The 22,335-nt window shown below is 40.5% G+C and overlaps 2 protein-coding genes and 1 long non-coding RNA gene across 6 annotated transcripts; 1 reads left to right on the top strand and 2 right to left on the bottom strand.

Moving 5' to 3' along the window:
* Window positions 1-2,919: 2,919 nt before the first annotated feature.
* Window positions 2,920-4,137, bottom strand: LOC112735659 (TOM1-like protein 6). Its single transcript, XM_029291298.2, has 3 exons — window positions 4,022-4,137; window positions 3,443-3,556; window positions 2,920-3,102 (listed from the first exon to the last, which is right to left on the bottom strand). Exons 1-3 carry the CDS (start codon window positions 4,106-4,108, stop codon window positions 2,935-2,937), a joined length of 369 nt encoding a protein of 122 aa, XP_029147131.2. The 5' UTR covers window positions 4,109-4,137; the 3' UTR covers window positions 2,920-2,934.
* A 7,076-nt stretch (window positions 4,138-11,213) lies between these two features.
* LOC112734899 (uncharacterized) lies at window positions 11,214-13,229 on the top strand. Of its 3 annotated transcripts, none has more exons than XR_003168461.2 (4): window positions 11,214-11,556; window positions 11,780-12,014; window positions 12,488-12,670; window positions 12,807-13,229. It is a non-coding gene; the product is annotated as an uncharacterized lncRNA (long non-coding RNA). The 3 variants fall into 3 exon arrangements; XR_003168459.2 differs by having other exon boundaries at window positions 12,530-12,670; XR_003168460.3 differs by having other exon boundaries at window positions 12,536-12,670.
* A 1,061-nt stretch (window positions 13,230-14,290) lies between these two features.
* On the bottom strand, window positions 14,291-16,627 carry LOC112734898 (rhicadhesin receptor). Of its 2 annotated transcripts, none has more exons than XM_025784423.3 (2): window positions 15,350-15,820; window positions 14,291-15,014 (listed from the first exon to the last, which is right to left on the bottom strand). In XM_025784423.3, the coding sequence occupies exons 1-2, from the start codon at window positions 15,459-15,461 to the stop codon at window positions 14,467-14,469; spliced, it is 660 nt and encodes a 219-aa protein (XP_025640208.1). In that variant the 5' UTR covers window positions 15,462-15,820; the 3' UTR covers window positions 14,291-14,466. The 2 variants fall into 2 exon arrangements, 1 of the variants encoding a protein (XP_025640208.1); XR_011878205.1 differs by lacking the exon at window positions 15,350-15,820 and adding an exon at window positions 15,837-16,627 and having other exon boundaries at window positions 14,822-15,014.
* Between the last annotated feature and the right edge of the window lie 5,708 nt (window positions 16,628-22,335).

The following is a 22,335-nucleotide window of genomic DNA, read 5'->3' on the forward strand; positions in this document are numbered from 1 at the left end:
GAGTAGATCATTAATTCTATCCCAAATATTTGTATTCTAACTTCAAGAAGAGATTTTTAAAACTCAAACTAAAGCATTCATGATGTGTAATTGACGGCAGAATAACATTGAATCATGTTTACAAACGTTAGGGATACAAATAGGACGATTTAACCGTTAGGATATAAATAAAATTTACTCCAAACGTTGGGGACAAAAACAATACTTTACTCATAATTTAATTTCTCATGAACCATGAAACATAAACACTTTATTGTATTGCCATGTATTTTTAACATAATACTCATTCGATCCGCGTGTTTGTTATATTCAACTGTATCTTAATAAAAAAATAAAAAATTTTCTATTAAAAAACACTTGATACACTTAAATATCAACACGTATTTAATTTTATTGTTAATATATATTATTAAAATAAATTTAAAAATAATATATATTATTATTTATTAAAATAAAAAATATTTTAAATATTTTATATAATTAAAAAATAACATTAAAACTATTAAAATATTATTTTATATTTTAATATTAAAAAAATAAAAATATTATTATAATTTATTTAAAAATATTATATATATGTCATTGTGTCTTATAAAATTTTAAAATTTATGTATTTATATATTCTTTATCATATTATGTTGTGTGTGTATCAATATTCTAGCATCATAGTTTATGAAAGATATAATTCACAATATGACATTAGAGTTTCCATTATTAAAAGATTAAAAGTTTGATCTTATAATATCTCAATAATTTAATTAGATCTAATTCACGTAACAAAACCCAGTAACGATGCAAAAATTTAATTAATTCCAGATTTTCTACTAGAGTATACATATATATATATAGGTGTTTGCTATGGTACGATGATAAATTAATACGTACCGATACGTTTAAAATGTGGACAAATAACAATTAAACAAGTGGAATTTATTTTCCACGTCAGCATTTAATTTTTTTTTTAAATATATAATATATCACCACTTTTACTAAAACACCCTTTTAATTAAATAAAAATAAAAAATAAATTTTATTTAATTTTAATAAAAAGACTTAAACATCCTTCCTTTATTTGATTAGACAAAAATACCCTTTAAATACTCCTATCTTAACAGCTTCTCCCCTAAACCCTAGCTTCTCCACCACCGCCGCAAGGACTGCAGCCGTCCGTCGCTCTCAGGCACTACCATCGTCGTCTGGTCGTCCGTGCTTCTTCCTCCTTCAAGAATCGCAGCTTCTTCTTCCTCGACCTCGGCGTGTCAGTTCCTGGTATTCATCTGCTCCATCGCGCTCTTGCCGCCGTCCGTCGGGCGCTCAGTCACCATCGTCTTCGTCTGGTCGTCGCAGATTCTTCCAACCCACCACCGTCTTCTGAGTTGTGTTCGTCGCCTGGCCTCTGTCTCCGTCACGATTCTGCCCCCCTCTTCTTAGAATGCTCCGGAGTCTATCGTCTGAGGGAACACTCAAAACTAATGACTTTATGATCTACTCATAAGTAGGAAACTGCAGCTGAATCAATCTAAATAACTTACATAACCTTAAAATAAATAGAAAAAAAAAGGTACAAACCATATCAACATTGCATGCTTTTTACAACAATAGAACTTCACTTGCGCCCTCCAACCATGTCAGGTCCCATTGTACCTGACATGCCGGATGACGTTCCACTATCAGTCATCTTCACCCTTCCATCTGTGTTTCCAAAAACATTCAAATCTTCAAATAGTCTGTAAGATGGAATAAAGGGCCGTTGTCCGCTGCCGGTACTGCCTGGGCTCCTTTGGCCGAAATTTGCCCCCACAGCAGATCCAGCACCATTGGAAGGAAATGTAAAAGGCCCTGTTGTGTTGGCTTGAGGATTGGAGAACGAATTGGTAGGAGATAAATGGTTTTGATAGTTGGGATAACCCGGTGTTGAGGCCCATGGTGGTGGAGGGTAACTTCCCAGGTACTGAATGTGCTGATTTTGAAATCGTTGCTGCTGTGGTGGAGCTTGAAAGTGCTGTGGTGGAGATTGTAACTGTGGTTGGGGTGGGGATCGGACCTGACCCTGGAAATGTTGGGGTTGAGGTTGGGCCTGGAAATGTTGGGGTTGGGGTTGCAAATGTGCGTGTGAGGGTTGATACTGTGGTGAAGCGCTATATTGAGGATGCTGGGACTGCAACGGTGGCTGAGTTTGTTGTTGGAATGGTTGTGATTGCTGGAACTCAGTTTGTCGATTAAGTGATTGTTCGGATTCATACGAGGGTGGGGTCTGCAAAGGTGGCTGATTTTGTTGTTGGAACGGTTGTGATTGCTGAAACTGAGGTGGTTGATTATGCAGTGATTGTTCGGATTCATACGAGGGTGGGGTCGCAGCCTGGGAGCGGGACTGAGACTGGGGTTGATACATCTGTTGCTGTGACTGGACTTGAGGTTCCGACAGCGATTGAGGCCTAGCCCATGGCGCGACATAACTGTTGTATTGCTTATTCCCAGGATATGTTTGGGGAGCATTAGAATACCCCTCTGTTGTGGATGGATTGGCTGCTTGATGCATTCCTTCGACAGAGGTTGCTGATGACGTATAATTTTCCTGTGGAGTCGATGGTGTGAGGGACAAAGTGAGGCTCAGCAAGTCAATAATGTCCTGATCCTTTCCAGTACTAACTGGTGCAGGTGGATCGGGAAGAGCTAATGCATTGGATGGGACAGTAGTTGAGGAATCTGCCACATGTGATGTCACACTCATTGACGCCGCCGACTAGGATTCACAGCTTGAAGCATGTTACTCAACAGGTCCATAACATGGCGCATGGATTCCAAGCTTGACAAACTATGAATTATAAAAAAAATAAAAGAAGACAAGGAAAAAGGAGAGATATTTTAGTTTACACAAGTCTGGTGACAGAGGTCAGCACCAGCGGTTGGCAACATAGTGAAAAAATTGAAATTTCACCTCAAAGTTTCTATCTCTGTTGCCATTGTTTCGTCAAGTGTTTTTGAAGAACCGCTTGGCATCCCATATCCAGCATGCATACTTCCTGAAGATTGATGGGTAGGAGGTGGAGTAAATATTGGAGACGCATCTAAAGAACGCTTTGGAAACACTACTCCCGTTCGCTGCCATTTATAAAGTCCAAGAGAGTGTGATGGATATGAAATAAAGGTCATTCAATTATTAATTAAATGTACCTTTGGCAGTTGGCCTTACATATATCAATGCCATCTACATTTGAAATGTAAATTGATTGCATCGAAGGGAATAATAATAGGTTTAGCAAGGGGAACAATTCATGCTAAGCTTTGTAAAAGTTATATAACCCAACCATGAAATAGAAGAGAGGAAATACCCCCAAAATGTCAAGTTAATATCAATTTTCAGTCTAGCATTCAGCTCTGCATGTACAACTATAACGAGGCATGATAAGACTTTTTCAAGAAACTCTGTTGATATAGTTACCTTCAATTCCTCATATGCCCAATAGTACTGAGGATACTTTCCACCAGGCCCGCCAAATGCCTCTTGCCATGAGTCCAGCAATACTAAAATTTTATCCCTCACTTGCATATGTGCCTAAATTATCATCAAATGAATTTCAAATTAGACAAGATTAACCACAGTTAAACAGCATTAATTCAAGTTGCCTCCAAGATGTTGATTGATTGGATATATCATCCTACATCCAAATAGCATCAATACTAAGATTGTTTGGATAGGTGTACATCATCTATGTTTTGGTCGATCAATTAATCCAAAGAGCAAAACCTGAACAATAGGAGCTTTTTACTTTGCTATGAAATACGACCAGAAATATTAATATTTGAGCCAATAAGACAAGAAAGAGAAGTGAATTAAGTTGATGTCAAATTATTTGGCAACTGAATCAAACTACATCATATTGATGGATCAATTTTACTAATAGACCACTAGTTCATAGCAATAAATACACACTCACCAAGGGTCAATAATGCACAAGTGAAATCACATATGCAACTTAAATAAGAATGATTCTCAAGTTTCTATCTGACACCACCTTACCTTCTTCCTTACAATTTTGATCATCTCATCCAATATGTTCCTCTCAGCAATTTGAAAGTGGACCTGATCACCATAATTCTTCAACATTGTCTCCAAAAGCTAGAAGAAAGAAAATCAGAAACCATAAATCAAGCTCCAAAACAAATAAATTTGACATCAAGTACAACAGAATACAGAAACAATCAAGTTGATAAGTCTACCGCATTAAATTATATATATAAAAGGCTCAAAAAGCTGTTGAAAATCAGGAACTGTTAAATTATATCAAGACAATAAAACTACACTACAAGTAGATAAGTCTACCGCATTAATTGCTTGCTGAGCTTTCAAGGATTCATGATGAGAACTTCAAGGAGAAACCAGCAACGTATTAGTCTCTCAAATTACCCATAGCACAACAATTTCTAACTACAATGGGAAACAATGAAAATGGAAATACCTTGAGAGAATAGCCATGTTAAATGAAGAGAATGACTTCAGATCCTGGAATCAAATAAAGCATATAAGAGACATGAAACTAATAACCACCCAGAAAGACAATTTAAGGAAAATGCTTGATCATCACCGTAGTCCAAATTTATCAGAAAATGAAAATAGAATTGAAATTGCAACCAAACAGGCCCTAAAATCCTGTTTTCTGATTTCACTTTTTCCTTCACAAATCTTAAAAATAAAGAAGATTGAAAATAAAAACTGAAAATAGAAACAGAAATGCCAACCAAACATGCACTTTCTTTCCCCTAGAATTCACAGACACACCCTAATAAAACACAATAAAACTCACACAACCAGCTATCTACATACCTGTACTGATCTATTGGATAATAATGAACCTAACTTCTAAGAAGGGATTGTAGAAGATGATCAGCAGCCCCATTAACCTGTCATTGATAATAAGAATAACCAAGGTCAGATATGTACTAGTAGACCATTATCAACAAGCTTGAGAGAGAATAAAACCTTCCAGGATGGTGAGTCAAAAGCCAAGAAGACAGCTTCTTTAAATCGATCCTTATAGCGGAGTATTGCCAGACCGCCAAAAGTGATGCCAACTGATAATATTTTTAATTGATAAACTCTTATAAACTGATAAACAAAACCAGTCATTTAACATCCAAAGGAAATGCTCAAGTAGGGCTAGTTCGAACTACACATAGATCCAATCCATGCCCTGAATTTCACAAACACTAAAGTAATGCATCAAAGCAAAACTCCATGAAAAGAAACATATCAATAGCATCACAGTCACATTAATCGCATTATTTGACTTTTCTAAAGTCAAAACCAATCCAAAACATATTAAGATACATAAACAGCATACAGACAGAAAATTCACAACCACCTTCTTATGCAAGGAAACAGGCAAGCATTGTTTATAAGCCTAAACCAGTACAAGTCATGTGATGATAAATAAATATTTGAGCCTTAATCATTTAAAGAATCATTTAAATATTCGAAGCTCAAGCGTGGCTGCACGATGGAGGAGAACGACGTTGCGACAGTGGCATCAAATAATTAATACAAGAAAGAACAAGAAGAAGGAAAAAAATCACCCTAAGAAGAAGAAACGCATAATTGGCACAATTTATCAAGCATACAAATAATAAATATTCAATCATCTACTTATCTAGTTAATTCAATTCATCTATTTTTTTTTTGTTAAAAACAAAGATGAAAAAATTATTTTTTCTAAAACAAAAGATTGGTCATAATCAAGGTCCATATTCTTGTGAGAACTTGTGTAACGCTATAATTTCACTTATTAAAGCATGCCAAACATCTCTCCACATTTCACCTCCCAAATCAATGAATTCCAGTATCCTACTATTTGAACAAAGCATACTTATTGTGAGCAGAAAAAATGGAAACAGCAGAGTCAAAAAGTGCAGACCCTAAAGGCCCAACCGTTGCATTCTCTACCTTTAATCCTTGTTGTGTAAGATCCATTCTCATGGCTCTCTTCTCTCCCAATAAGTCAATTACTGGAATGTGTATTTGAAGTTATCAATAGAAAAAGATAATGATCCCTTTCTCCTTGCAGAAGAACTATTCTAAACCCCTCCTTCTACTCATAATGAACAAATAGAAGTTCTAACAAACTTTTAGCAAAATTTTCAGCATAATTTCAATAAAGATTAATAAGATTTTCAGCTAATCACTATTTTAGCAAAATTTAAGCACAATTTTAACAATCCAATAGCCTTAGGTGTTTCTTAGTTGAAAAAAAATCCAACAACAATACAATATCACAACAATACAATCCAATTACAAAATCACAGTAAACCACAGCAACTCACTCCAACCCAGTAATCTCAAGTCTCCAACAGTCAAAATTATTCAACAATTATTCAATTCAGTAACAAGTCCACAGATTAACTAACAACAATTATTCAGCAATTATTCAACCAGTAACAACAGCAAGGTTCACAGATTAACTAACAAGTAACAAGAATTATTCAACAATTATAGTTTAAAAAAATTAATACCTAGAACTAAATGCCAGAACAGAGCAGAGCAGATCAGTAGCAAGAAAGGAACAGGGCACGACCGAAGGGCTGACGCGATGGAACAGAACTGGCACCGTCAAGACAGTGGCTGCGCGACGGAGGCAGAAGGCGAGGCCGGCGACGGTGGCTGGACGTTGAGGAACGGCGACGAGAGATGGCTGCTTCGGTGCTTCCTCCAAGCTGCGTTCGAGTTCTCTTCTGTCTTCTCTGCGTTCTTCAGTGTGTTCGTTCAGAGAACAGAAAAAGCAATAATCAGAAAAGCATATAGTTCCCTTATGTTCGCGAGAGAACAGAAAAGCAATAATCAGAACTACTTTGGTCTAACATTTCAATTATCACATTATGCCAAGTTAGAACCAAAGTAGATGGCATTGGAAAACATGCTAATAAGAAAGAATAGAAGAACTTTATATATAATAGCAAATCGTGTTCTTTACTTGCAATAGGCTATCGAGTGGTCCTGGGTGAGTGGGTGGTCATGGCCTGCTGGGTGCGATTTGCGAGTTGCGAGGGACTGAGGGTGGTGGTGGGTGCGACTTGCAAGCGTGGTGCCGACCTGCTGGGCGCTGGGCGCTGGCTGTGTGCTGCAGTGCTGGGCTGCTCTGTCCGCGAGGAGGTCCTGGGTGGGAGCAGTGGAAGGGCTGCGCTGGGAGGAAGGTGGCGGTGGCTGCGAGGTGGTGGGAGGAGGTCTCTCACCGGCGATGGGAGTTGCAGAGAGCGAGGCTGTGAGACCTAGGGAGTAGGGAGAGAGGGGCTAGGGTTCGTTTGGGAGTGGGGCTTGGGGGAATGGCCGAATGGGGGTTACTGGGTTAGGTTTAGGTTTCATTCATTTTGGGGGAGGAGGGGTTTGGTTTTTTTTTTGTTTTTTACCTGACCGGTTCGGTTCGGTTCGGTTGGGTTTTCATTATCAGAACCGGTTTTTGATTTTCGGTTTTCTTCGGTTCAGTTGATCGATTTAGTTCGGTCCGAGTCGGTTTTGAACACCCCTACTGGTTAGGGTTCCTCTAACCAACGGCACCATTTTGAGCAAATTTTAGAAAACCGGTCAGATCTCGGTTCGGTTTGACCGACCGGTTCTCGACCGGTTCGACGGTCCAACAACGGTTTCTGAATCTTTAGGTTTTGATCTATGACCGATTCGTTTTTGTACCGGTTCACTGTTCAACCGACCGGTTCGAACGGGTTTTCAGAATCTTGGTCCGAACCGCTTTTCCCCTCGATTCACGAATTGACCGGTTTGACCAGTCAATTCGAACCGTTTTCAGAACTTTGCGTTTTCCCTTATTCCAAAAATCCGGCCAGGTGACGGTTCGGTTTGACCGACTAGTTCTTGGCCGGTTCAACGGTTCAATTGTGGTTTTTGAAATTGGGGGTTTTAACCTTTGTCCGAGTTGTTTTTTGTAGCGGTTCATGGTTCAATCGGCTGGTCCGAACCGATTTTCAAAAGATAGATTATAACCATTCTCTCATGTTGTTTTTATTTAAAATGCTTAATATATTTTAGTATCAATTTTTCAATTAAGCTTACAACACAGAAGTGGTTCAAGGAATCAAAATGCTAGAGTAAAAATTAAGCTTCACGTAAATTCAACTAAAATCGAACGAAAGACAGAAACATTAATTTTCAACAAGAGTCCATAAAAAATATAGTGCATAATAATTTTTTAAGTAAAAGAGATGAAACTAACAAGTCTTAGTAGTTAATATAATCTTAACATGCTACATGACAACAATAAGTATAAACAAGTCAATGAAATTTATTTTTCACATCAGCATTTAATTTATTTTGTTTAAAATATATATTTTATCACTATTTTTACTAAAATACTCTTTTAATTAAATAAAAATAAAAATTATTTTTTATTTAATTTTATAAAAAAGTCTTAAACATCCTTACTCTATTTAATTAGATAAAAATACTTTCTAAATCAATCAAATTTTAGAATTCATCTCATCCTAATTTTATATTTTTAAATAATTTAAACAACAAAACAAAAATATATCTAAAAAACAAAAAAAGAAAAAAATTCAGAAACCTTTTCATCTTCTCAAGTTCTTCACTCCTCTTCGTGTCTCTCTCTCCCCCTGGAGCTCGGTCTCTCTCATCTCTTTCACCGTGGCGTCACCGTTGCTCTCTGTGTCGTCATCGTCTTGCACATAGTCGGGCGCCTTCGTTGCGCTCTTCGTCGCTGGTGGCAGAAGCAGCAGGTCTTGGGGCTCGTCGTCTTCTTGCTTTGAGTCTCGCTGTCAGCCTCCTTCGCACAATCAGAGGTGCTTCATGATTTTGTGAGTTCTAACGAAGGTAGGATTTTATTGTTCCAAGTCAGTTGAAACTTGAAACCGTGACGCTGATGTTTTCTTCCCTTTTCATTGGAATCATCGAAACCAAAGCTACACACTGTTAAAACCAGTGTTCCTCTAGTATGCGAAATTGCTACTCAGGTTGTGAATTGTTGTTCGAAATTGATTCCCTGGCAATGGCATAAAAAACAGATGCACAGAACCATGGTCTAAACATATCTTCACAACTTCGCATAACTAACCAGCAAGTGCACTGGGTCGTCCAAGTAATACCTTACGTGAGTAAGGGTCGAATCCCACGGAGATTGTTGGTATGAAGCAAGCTATGGTCACCTTATAAATCTCAATCAGGCAGATATAAAGTAATGGTATGGTTTTCGAAATTAATTAATAAAATAGGGATAGAAATACTTATGTAAATCATTGGTGAGAATTTCAGATAAGCGTATAGAGATGCTTTCGTTCCTCTGAATCTCTGCTTTCCTGCTGTCTTCATCCAGTCAGTCTTACTCCTGTCCATGGCTGGCTTTATGTGATACATCACCATTGTCAACGGCTACTTTCGGTTATCTCTCGGGAAAATGGTCCAGTGCCCTGTCACGGCACGGCTAATCGTCTGGAGGCATCACCCTTGTCAATGGCTTCATCTTATCCTCTCAGTGAACATGGTCAACGCACCTTGTCACGGCACGGCTATTCATCTGTCGGTTCTCGATCATGCTGGAATAGGATTTACTATCCTTTTGCGTCTGTCACTAACGCCCAACAATCGCGAGTTTGAAGCTCGTCACAGTCATTCAATCATTGAATCCTACTCGGAATACCATAGACAAGGTTTAGACTTTCCGGATTCTCTTGAATACCGCCATCATTCCAGCTTACGCCACGAAGATTCTGGTTAAGAGATCTAAGAGATATTCATTCTAGCTTATTTCATGTAGAACGGAGGTGTTTGTCAGGCACGTGTTCATAGGGGAGAATGGTGATGAGCGTCACACATAATCATCACCTTCATCACGTTCTTGGGTGCGAATGGATATCTTAGAAGCGAAATAGGATTAATTGAATAGAAAATAGTAGTACTTTGCATTAATCTTTGAGGAACAGCAGAGCTCCACACCTTAATCTATGGAGTGTAGAAACTCTACCGTTTGAAAATACATAAGTGAGGTCCAGGCATGGCCGAGATGGCCAGCCCCCTAAACGTGATCACAGGATCAAAATATAATCCAGGATGTCAAATACACTAGTAAAATGTCCTATTTATAATAAACTAGCTACTAAGGTTTACATGAGTAAGTAATTGATATAATATAGTGATATAATATAAAATAAAAGAGTATTTTAGTAAAAATAGTGATATAATATATATTTTAAACAAAATAAATTAAATGCTGATGTGAAAAATAAATTTCATTGACTTGTTTATACTTATTGTTGTCATGTAGTCATGTTAAGATTATATTAACTACTAAGACTTGTTAGTTTCATCTCTTTTACTTAAAAAATTATTATGCACTATATTTTTTATGGACTCTTGTTGAAAATTAATGTTTCTGTCTTTCGTTCGATTTTAGTTGAATTTACGTGAAGCTTAATTTTTACTCTAGCATTTTGATTCCTTGAACCACTTCTGTGTTGTAAGCTTAATTGAAAATTTGATACTAAAATATATTAAGCATTTTAAATAAAAACAACATGAGAGAATGGTTATAATCTATCTTTTGAAAATCGGTTCGGACCGGCCGGTTGAACCATGAACCACTACAAAAAACAACTCGGACAAAGGTTAAAACCCCCAATTTCAAAAACCACAATTGAACCGTTGAACCGGCCAAGAACTAGTCGGTCAAACTGAACCGTCACCTGGCCGGATTGGAATAAGGGAAAACGCAAAGTTCTGAAAACGGTTCGAATTGACTGGTCAAACCGGTCAATTCGTGAATCGAGGGGAAAAGCGGTTCGGACCAAGATTCTGAAAATCCGTTCGAACTGGTCGGTCGAACCGTGAACCGGTACAAAAACGAATTGGTCATATATCAAAACCGAAAGATTCAGAAACCGTTGTTGGACTGTCGAACCGGTCGAGAATCGGTCGGTCGAACCGAACCGAGACCCGACCGGTTTTCTAAAATTTGCTCAAAACGGTGTCGTTGGTTAGAGGAACACTAACCAGTAGGAGTGTTCAAAACCGACTCAGACCTAACTAAATCGATCAACTGAACCGAAAAAACCAAAAATCAAAAATCGGTTCTGATAATGAAAACCCCAACCGAACCGAACCGAACCGGTCAAGTAAAAAACCAAAAAAAAAACAAACCCCCCTCCCCCAAAATGAACGAAACCTAAACCTAACCCAGTAACCCCCATTCGGCCATTCCCCCAAGCCCCACTCCCAAACGAACCCTAGCCCCTCTCTCCCTACTCCCTAGGTCTCACAGCCTCGCTCTCTGCAACTCCCATCGCCTGTGAGAGACCTCCTCCCACCACCTCGCAGCCACCGCCACCTTCCTCCCAGCGCAGCCCTTCCACTGGTCTCACCCAGGACCTCCTCGCGGACAGAGCAGCCCAGCACTGCAGCACACAGACAGCGCCCAGCGCCCAGCAGGTCGGCACCACGCTTGCAAGTCGCACCCACCACCACCCTCAGTCCCTCGCAACTCGCAAATCGCACCCAGCAGGCCATGACCACCCACTCACCCAGGACCACTCGATAGCCTATTGCAAGTAAAGAACACGATTTGCTATTATATATAAAGTTCTTCTATTCTTTCTTATTAGCATGTTTTCCAATGCCATCTACTTTGGTTCTAACTTGGCATAATGTGATAATTGAAATGTTAGACCAAAGTAGTTCTGATTATTGCTTTTCTGTTCTCTCGCGAACATAAGGGAACTATATGCTTTTCTGATTATTGCTTTTTCTGTTCTCTGAACGAACACACTGAAGAACGCAGAGAAGACAGAAGAGAACTCGAACGCAGCTTGGAGGAAGCACCGAAGCAGCCATCTCTCGTCGCCGTTCCTCAACGTCCAGCCACCGTCGCCGGCCTCGCCTTCTGCCTCCGTCGCGCAGCCACTGTCTCGACGGTGCCAGTTCTGTTCCAGCGCGTCAGCCCTTCAATCGTGCCCTGTTCCTTTCTTGCTACTGATCTGCTCTGCTCTGTTCTGGCATTTAGTTCTAGGTATTAATTTTTTTAAACTATAATTGTTGAATAATTCTTGTTACTTGTTAGTTAATTCTACAATGAAGTGGCTTGCCAATGAGTTTTGGAAATGTGTTGCCTCTCAATTCTTCTGAATCTCTCTTGGTTCTATAATGTTAGTACTTTTTGCGTGTACAACTTGCAATTCACTACTTTCTTGTGTGATTAAATTTTGGGTGACTATTTTTCGTAACAATTTAGTCAAATATATCAAATCAATCTATCGATTTTCACTTATAATCTTCGTGTAAAGATGGCAACTATGATTACTTAAACTAACATAATTTTGAAGCTTTTGGATTTCTAGCAAATTTTGCAGCACATAAATTTTGCAGAACACCATTGAACCTTATTACAAGTTAGCATACATAGTACTCAGAATAGGACTAGGTGATGATTAAGGAGGACATATGATTGAATTGTTACAATTGTGTATATTACATTCAACACAGATTTACATATATTAAACTCCAAACTAGCTGATATGGTGATAGTCGTAGGCTGCAGCAAGTCTTGGCTGACTTCTTATTGATTTGCATCAATTTTACGCCAACCAGAGGTCAAGTTGTTGTTGCAGCCTCTTTAACGAAAGATCAATTAGGCAAATCAGTTCATTTGGCTTACTTGGAGATAAGGTAATTGTTCCATGCATACTATATATTCCTTTGTTGTACCTCAACTTTATGGGAACAAGAAACTTGTGACATTCCCACATGTGATCATCTAACTACTACTTAAGTGGTTCACTGATTGTTTTTGCTATCTTTGCAGCATAACACATGATGGTGTTGGTGTTCCGGAAACATTGCTGAACCAAATGTTCGGACGAGACGGACAAGAATCCGAGGAGGGTATTAGTCTGCTCATCAGCAGAAAGTTGCTGAAGCTCATGAATGGAGACGTGCGGTATCTGAGAGAAGCTGGCTAATCATCTTTCATCTTAACAGTTGAACTGGCTGCTTCCCAGAAATTGATTGCTTAAAGTTATAGGAAATAAAGAAATACTATCAGTTTTTGTGCATCAGAAAAGCAAGTGAGCAAGAAATCACTTTTCTTGTACAACATACCTTAAGAGTAAGAGTAACATAGTCTCAAGTCTTAACGCTTCTGTAACTCCTTGTACGGTACGGTGTATATATGTATGAATCTTCACGTTATTCAGCTATTCACATAAACTATTATATATTTATATTACTTACTCTTCCTGCAATTTTAGATTATTTAAGAAGCATTTTTAGTAATCAAACATTAAACAAGTCTCTGAGATTGCTGTTATCCCGTCTTCACATGCTTAGCTATAATATGATGAGGTGTGGTTTCTTTTTCTTATGTGACAGAAGCATATTGTTCAATTGGAATTACCTTAGACGAAAATCTACTCAAATTAAGATGTTTTGCCCCAGGGGAATATACACAGATGAATTTGGGTTAGTGGCCCAACATCACTAACCATTAGTTAGTTTATTTTGTGAATTCACCATTTCATATAGCCGGAAGAATATGTGTACGGCCAGTTTATGCCTCTATTGAGTAGCATATAATTAACATTGGCCCATACTTTAGTTACCAACTGCCTTGCTTTTAAATATAATTGGAGGAACAAAGCTAAGCTATTACGAATCAATCTTTAGGACACTGACAAAGAAATTCCACCTTCCGCTTTGGCTGTATGGCTTTTTATTTGCAGCAACTTTATAAAACTATATTATATATTAGGATATGATAATTAATCAATCTGTATAACTAGTTTTGATTAGTGTGAATAAATAAAAAATAGTTATTTGTATTGTAGTATCTATGACTTTAGCGGGTTACATGGTGCCACGATGATAATTTCTAATAATCAAGGCAGGTTTTTTCTACTATTTTGACCATACTAGCTACATTTCTTTGTGCTGCTAAATACTGGGAGATAAGACATGGAAGATGGGGTTGGGTTATTTGTTTCCATCTATCCACACCAATATGATAGGAAGTGTAATTATTAATATTATTATACATTATTTTAATACCACCATGTTTCAAATTCAATGAGATTAATTGAAAGGTTATAGAAGAAAGGGAAAGAGAGTAAGATGAGGCATAGGAGGCAATAACTTTAATATTCTTGTTATTATAAGGCACTGATAGATAAGCAACAAGGAGTAGCACTGTTGAGAACTAGAAAGTCAACACTGAATAATACACCACACACACACACACATTGTGATTAACAAAAAGAACAAAGCATGCTGATAGCACCTTTCAAATTCCAATTATAAAAGAAATGAATATGTCCCATTATTTGCTTTTATGAGTTTTCCAAACATACATGATGAATTGTGAGGCAACAAAGAGAGATTGAATGAGAGAGACAAATACACAAAAACAACAGAGACATTATTAAAGCATACATATACCAATCAAGTATATATCATTCCTACTATAACAATTACTTCTTGGAAGCAAGCCTAGACTTGATTTTCTCAATCTCCTTGGTACCAACCTGGAATGCCTTGGTCAACACATTATCCGGGACCGGTGGGGTGGCAGCAAACAAAGTCAGAGGAATAGACTGTGTTCCAGGCAATTGGCTGTTGAAGGCTGAAATAACTGCAGCAGGTTCATTGGCATTGTTCTTCTGGAAATGAACCAACCCTTTTGGGAAGACAAAGATCTCACCCTTGTAGATGGTCTTTGATATGAGAACATTGGATGTTGTTATGAACCCAACATCAAGTTGACCTTCAAAAACAAACACAATCTCAGTGGCACGTGGGTGTGTGTGGGGTGGGTTGAGTCCACCTGGGGCATAGTCAATGCGTGACAGAGACACACCAAGTGTGTTCAATCCTGGGATCTTTTCAACGTTGGCTCCTGTTACAATGGAACCGAAGGTTGTGTTTGCTGCCACACCTGGTTTTGCTAATATGTTTGATGAGAAATCAGATGCATTCACTTTTGCAGCGTCTTTACACGTGAATCCATTCACCTTAACACCTGTTTTTTCAATCACACACTACTCATGTCAACCAGCCAATGATTTTTGAGATCTGGGATATGTTTAATCTACTTAAAAAAAATGAAGTTTTTATGTTGTGTTAACAAAGAAACCTTAATTAGTAGTCATATGCAAGTGGGTGCACCATATTATGAAAAAGGAAGCAATATTAAAGTAGTTGGTAGGCCTAATAGTGAGTTAGTTGGAGTTAATTGAAAGAAAACCAAAGGATCAAATATAATGATTATTATGTTGTTGTTGTTCCAGACACACATATCACAAGAGAATAGAAACATCAAAGGAGAAGAGATAGATAGAGAAATATAAGATATACCAGATGCAGTGTCTGCAACACAGAGGTCTTGAAGAGCATCAGGATCTGATGCTGAGGTTGAGGCTAAAACCAGAGCAAAAGTCATCGCTAACACTGACCCTATGAACTTCATGGTTAACTATGAACCCAAGAATGAGGAAACAAAATTGGGTGGGATGAAAGGAAACAAAAAGAGAAGAAGAAAATGTGTATTGCTTTAAATGCTTTGGGCAAGTTGGAATGAGTTAACGAGGTTTTCAGTATTTATATAGATAGGCACAAAGGTGAGAAGAAGACTTAGAACAGAGACAAAAGGATGATCATGAGTTGAATTTCAATACTGAATGAGTTTGGAATCAAAGCATGCAATATGCCAATTCTTAAAGCATTCCAATCAATTAGCATTGCTTTCAATTCCCCTTCATTCTAAACAAACAAACTAACGAAGTAACAAATATACTGCCATGGAAAATTTCATAACTTTTGAGAGCATAAGATATGAACAGACCTGAAAGCAAGCTGCATTAACTAATGCAAAGAGAGAGATTGAGAGCCAGGCATTGAGTCCCGAAGGGAACGGTCTTCCCCTTGAAGCAGCGAACCCGATGAGGAGGAACCCGGCAGGTATTAGCCGGAAGGCCGACACAAAGAACGGGCCTGTCCTTGGAATCACCTCCTTCATAGCCACCATTGCAGTTCCCCAGAAGAAGAACGGTGATACCAGCACTGTCAATTCCCAAAGCCCTTCCGCAAGGCACTTCAATGATTCACCTTCTTCAATCCACACACAAGATAACTTTAGTTAAACAGATTTCTTTTGTTCTCCGAAGATAACGATACGGCGCCGTTTTGTCCCTGTTCTTCATTGGCAAAGGGTGCAACGCACTCGATGTCTTGGCCGGTGCCGACGCAATCTACGGCAGAAGAAGGAGGGGGATCTTGGAAGTCGAGCTATTGTTGTTCGGTGCCGGTGGGAGTGCAGGAGACGGTGAATGGAAATGAGCTACGCGACGGTGCTTTCAAAGCTGAAACAGTAGCTGCACGATGGTGGAACAGAGCTGCGCGATACCGACGGTGGCTTCGAAGCTCGTTTCGGCGACGGCGGCGGAAGACGGACGGAGGTGAGGGAGTGAGATCGATGACGGAGAGAGGAAGGAGGAGCTCGAGGGTGATGGGAGGGATTGGTTCGCGTTTAGCCGGTGTGTGGAGCTAAGGTTGCTGGGTGGGTAATTGGCTAGGGTATCCAGCAAAACAATGGCGTGACGCAGAGACAGATGAGAGAGATCCAGGAGAGAGAGAGAGGATAAAAAGAGAAAAGATCGAAACTTAGAGCAGAAAAGAAAAAAAAAAAAAAAAAAAAAAAAAAAAAAAAAAAAAAAAAAAAATAAAATTATAAAAGAGGTAGTTTTATAAGTATTTTGTAATATGAAATGTAAGTATATTTAAAAAAAAAATTAATGATGACATGGAAAATAATTCCACTTGTTTTATTATTATTTGTCCACATTTTTAAACGTATTACATATGAATTTTTATCATTGTACTTTATATTTAACACCTATTTAAAATAGACAATAATAATAAATCATTGAAATTTATTTTCCACAATTACATTTTAATTTTTATTTAAATATATTTAATATCACACTTTTAACTTAATGTTAATTTAATTAAATAAAAAAAGCATTATTCTTCTTTCGATATTTATTTTTTTAATTTTATTCAAAAAAAATTTTATTTTATCAATATATTCTACGCTAATTTTTTATAACTTTAACAAAACAAGTATACAAAATTTTGTCATAATTCCTATTAAGTATCATCATTTTCTTTTTTTTCAATTTTATTGGCGAATAATTTTATCATATTTTTGCAATTAAATCAATTATTTAACTTTTACAATTTTTGCAATAATATATTTAACTTTTTTTTCTTTACTTCTCTTATTTTTTTAATTTACATTTATTTTCTTAATCGTGAAACATAAATTTGTTTTCTCCATAAGTCACTGATTTATGTATTTTTGCTTCTCCTACATATTATTATTATGTAACATTTCATTTCATGATACAAGTTTGCTCAAACACTTATTTATTATTTTGTAAGCAGCTCATTAATTTCAGTTCCATTATTGCATGATCATATTTCAATTGATTATGCTTCATTTCTCCTTTCAATATGAATTAAAATCAAAAATGTAACTGAGCATATTACTCCATTCTGGTTAATGTTGATCCAAATAAAAGCAAAGTTGCTGTCAGAGATGATAAGTTTATCATTAGAAAGAAAATATGCTGTTGGAAAAGAGGAAAAGGGTGACAAGAAATTGAAGCATATATTGACAAACTTGCCAATTAGTGATGCTCTTTGTTCGGTAGGTCGGGTACCGGACGGTTCGGGTCAGGATCCTGAGGTCAACGCCTCGGATGGTGGAGGAGCTCGTCTGGTCGTGGATTCTTGGTTCCGGGTGAGCGAGGTTCCGAGCACTTCTGATGGAGGAGGGGGGTGCCACCTGCAAAGACACTCCGACGCCCTTGTCAGAATATGTGCAGGCGGAGAGGAATGATGTGTGAATGTGACGCACCTTGGGGGGAGAGCCAGTCTCCCCTTATATACATGTCAGTAGTGGGCCCTTCCAGTGGGCAGGCCCACACTCTCGAGGGTGTTGTCACACGGCTGTGCACAAGCCGTACGGGACACGTGTTCGGGTCGGGTGGAGGGCGAACCATCGGGCCGGCGAGAACTCGGGTCGGGTCGACCCGCGCGAGTTTTGGGCCAGGCCGTAACAGTGCCCCCGACGCGTCAGCGATGGTCGTGAGGGCCATGGGTGGCGTGTGACGTTTACCTTCGTGTGTTGTCGCTGGGTCGTCTGGTCGTGGGAGGGACGCGTCTCTTGTGCGCGTGTCCCTTGATTTGCCGTGGCATTTGTTTGCCGTTTCGTTTTCCGCGCTGGGCATTTAATGCTCATAATGATTTGAAAAAAAACCCGTGCGTAAAGACCATCTTACCCCTGCTTCCTTTCGCGCTTCTTTGGGGGTGGTTTTTAAGTGGTTTTCGCCCTATCCACCTCCCACTCTTATCATTTCCAACTTCTTTTCTCCCTAACATCCAAAGTTTCTTGCGCGAACTCCTTCCTGCTTCAACTTCCAGCCCAGATTTCTTTCATCGTTCCAGGTAATCTTCTAATTTCTCTCTTCTGTTGTCTGTGTTATGTTCTGTTATTGTGTGATTTTTGTTTGCATCTACTGCATGGCTGGTTTTATTTTTGTTAAGAGGTTTTTCAGTGTTGGGATAGGTGGGTTAGGAGAGGGGGTACCATTCCAGGGTAGGCTTTCTGGGTGGTTTGTGAAGTAGATGCAGTCTTTAGCCGTATCTGGTTGTGATTGAGATGGAAAGACGTAGTTTCTGAGTTTTTTCGAGCTTCCGACCTCATAGACTAACGGAGTGGTACCCCGCTGTAGGTATGCCTCATGTTGTTTCCCGGTCTTCCGGATCTGCTGCGGCTTACGACCCGTATGCTTGGGTAACTGATGATATAAGGAGTTCACCCAACCAGATGGACTTAGAGGAATTGACGGAGTTCCGGCAAGCCGGTTACCTATGTGGGGGGACTGACGAGGAGGCCAACTACGAGGCCATTGTCCCGCTTCCTCGTGAGCGTATTTATGAGCTCAATTTCCATTCTCCTCGCGTTCCCGATTGGATTTGGTTTTACAAGTCCATGTTCACACAAGTCGGTGTTCGGATACCGTTCTCCGATTTCCAAATGGCGCTGCTGAACCGGATATCCGTCTGTCCGTCTCAACTTCATCCGAACAGCTGGGCTTCGATCCGCTGCTTCGAGATGGTTTGCGAGTACTTGGAGCTACCGGCTTCAGTGGACGTTTTTCTCTATTATTTCAACCTTACCAATCCCTCCAAGCAGGGGAAAGCAAGAAAGGGGTTTCTTTCTTTCCGTGCTGCTCAGGGTAGGAAGATTTTTAGCCTCTTTGAGGATTCCTACCATGGCTTCAAAGATAAGTATTTCAAGGTTCGTCCCGTTAAGGGTCGCCATCCCTTCTGGTTGTCGTTAGAGGGGGAGCGCCTTATCCAGACTTACTGGAGCTTTGGCGCGGGGTCGAATCCTTTTGTGAAAGTGTCGTACAAGAGGTTGTCGGCTGTAGATAGGCAGATAGCGGACGTTCTTCTTGCTATCTTTGAAAAGAATCCCGTGAACCCCCACCTTCTCATGGGTGAACGGGAGGCCGGCCGGAGCTATATTCGTGAGTTCCTTTTCTTGTTTACGTATGCTTCTTGCTTTATTCGTTTGTCGGCTTGACGGCTAACGTTCTCGTTGTTTATCGCAGTGGAAATGTCTGCTACCGTGACTGGTCTTGAGAACCTGATGAAGACCTTTTTTGATGCTAGTGATGATGAGAATGCCGAAGGGAAAGACGCCGGCAAGTCGGAGGGTCCATCGGGGGAAAAAACGGGCCAAGCTTCCCCTGCTCAGGATGCCGAAGAGTCGGGAAAGCAGGGCTTGGGGGATCAGGCTTCCCCTCTTCATGAGGAGGGACCTGCTGACGAGCAGGTGACTCGCACCCCTCAACCGGATAGCGATGTGGAGCTTATCCATACTCCTAGGAAGCGAAAGATGTCTTCCAGCCCGGAAGGGGTCCTTACCGTGATGGAGAGGAATTTTGATGCCTCCAAGTTCATTGACTCCCAGTTGATACCCGGGACGGAAGAGCATTTTCATGCGACCGAGCTGTCCGGACAGGCGAGGTGGATGTATCGCACCTTGCTTCGTGGGGCCGTGATAGCTCGGAAGGCTGAGTTTGAGCTATCTGGTATGGAGGTGCTTCGGAGGAAGCTTGAGTCTTCTGTTAAGGCGAATAATGACTTTAAGGCTCAAGTTGAGCTCCTCCAGGGTCAGCTGTCCGAGATGGGGGGAAAGCTTAATGCCGCCGAGGAGAAGTCGTCGTTTATTGCGGAGAGGCTGAAGGCGTCTGATGAGACCGTGGCTCGGCTTCTTGAGCGTGAGATGGCATTAGAAAATCAACTGAACGCCGCTCAGGGTCGAGTTGTCGCTTTGGAAAGGAACGGGAGCAGGCCATTTCGGAAGCGAAGGCCGCTAAGGCAGAGGCCGTTGATCTTAAGAAGAAGCTTAAGGTGGCCAAGGAGCAAGGGAAGAGTGCCATCTTGATGACCGAAGATGCCCTGAAGGCCCAGCTGAAGATTGCTGCTCCCGATTTCGAGATCTCGTCAATTGGTGTTTTAAGACTATCCAGGACGGGAAAATTGTCGATATGCCGAGGAAGTGAGGTCTTATAACTTAGGATATTTTGTAATGTATTTGTCGAACAACCTGTTGATGCTTTGTCGTTTTGTTTGCCTTGAACAATTTTACGTGTTCGTTGCACGTTTTGATGCTTTGTTAGTTATCATCGTTTCATTATTTTGTCGTGTTGTCGTTTTCGTGTTACCGTTTAATCTGGGCGGGCTTATGTCTTGTGCCCGTCTTGCCGTTTTCGTATTTGGTAGCAGTTTGGACCGGTTCGGTCGCGTAGTCGTTGAGTTGGTTGAGGCCATGAGCCGTCTGGCTCCCGGGGTGATCAGTCCCGGGGTGCCGTTTTAGATTTGGTCACGAGGAACAGATATCAAGTAAGAGAGTTTAAACAAAAAATTTGAACAAGTAAAATTACTCGACAGTTGGGTAAGTATTTGACAAGGTAAGTAAACAAGTTGAATTAACATGTGGATGGGGCGAATACTAACTCTCTGGCTAGGCTCTCTGGTCGTTGAGCCGGTGGGTCAGGAGTAGAACCTCTTTAGGTTGCTTGCGTTCCATGTTCTGGGTATTTCCTTGCCGTCCAGTTTTTCGAGTTTGTAAGCGCCCCTGCCGAGTACCTCCCTTACCCTGTAGGGGCCTTCCCAATTTGCCGCTAGCTTGCCTTCTCCTGGGGTCGGGACGCCGATGTCGTTGCGTCGTAGGACGAGGTCCCCTTCTTCGAAGTCTCGTTTGAGGACTTTTGCGTTGTAACGCAGGGCCATTCTTTGTTTAGCGCCGTTTCTGTTAGGTGAGCCATCTCCCTTGTTTCTTCGATTAAGTCTTTCTCAACCGCTTTGCTCATGCCCGCGAGTAGTAGTCGGGGGCTTGGTTCGCCGATTTCAACTGGTATTACCGCGTCGACCCCATAGGTTAGGCGAAGGGGGTTTCCCCCGTGGCGCTTTGCTCGGTTGTCCGGTAGGACCATAAGACGGAGGGGAGTTCGTCGGCCCAGTTTCCCTTCTTGCTGTCTAGGCGCTTCTTTAGACCAAGAAGGATGACTTTGTTTGCGGCCTCTACCTGCCCGTTTGTTTGGGGATGTTCTACTGAGGAGAACTTTTGCCTTATCCCCAGGCCAGAGAGGAATTCCATGAACTTCTTGTCGGTGAACTGGGTTCCATTGTCCGAGATAACGACCTCTGGGATGTCGAAACGGGTTATCACCTGCCTCCACATGAACTTCCGGCAGTTGGAGGACGATATGGTGGCTAGTGGTTCGGCCTCTACCCATTTGGTGTAGTAGTCAATGGCTACAATGAGGTATTTGACTTGTCCTGGGCCGACCGGGAAGGGTCCCAGGAGGTCACTCCCCATTGTGAAAAAGGACGCGTAGTCGTTAGTGAGCTTAGCTCGGAGGCTGGTGCTTTGTGAAAGTTGGCGTTTTGTTGACACTTTGTGCATTTTGTGACAAATTCCTTCGAGTCCTTCATCATTGTTGGCCAGTAGTATCCTGCTCGGACGAGCTTCCTTGCTAGGGCTTTGCCCCCGATGTGATGTCCGCAACACCCTTCGTGGACTTCTCTAGCACGTAGTCCGTTTGGTCGGGGTGCAAACACTTCAATAAGGGCTGGCTGAGTCCCTTTTTGAATAGTTGTCCTTGTATGATTGCGTATCTGGCCGCCTCCCTTCTTAAGCTTTGGCCGCCTTCTCATCTTCGGGTAACTTGCCAAGTTCCAGGAAGGTGGTAATGGGGTCCAGC

This window comes from Arachis hypogaea, chromosome 3 (genome assembly GCF_003086295.3).
Source record: "Arachis hypogaea cultivar Tifrunner chromosome 3, arahy.Tifrunner.gnm2.J5K5, whole genome shotgun sequence".
In the NCBI taxonomy this organism is placed as follows: Eukaryota; Viridiplantae; Streptophyta; class Magnoliopsida; order Fabales; family Fabaceae; genus Arachis; species Arachis hypogaea.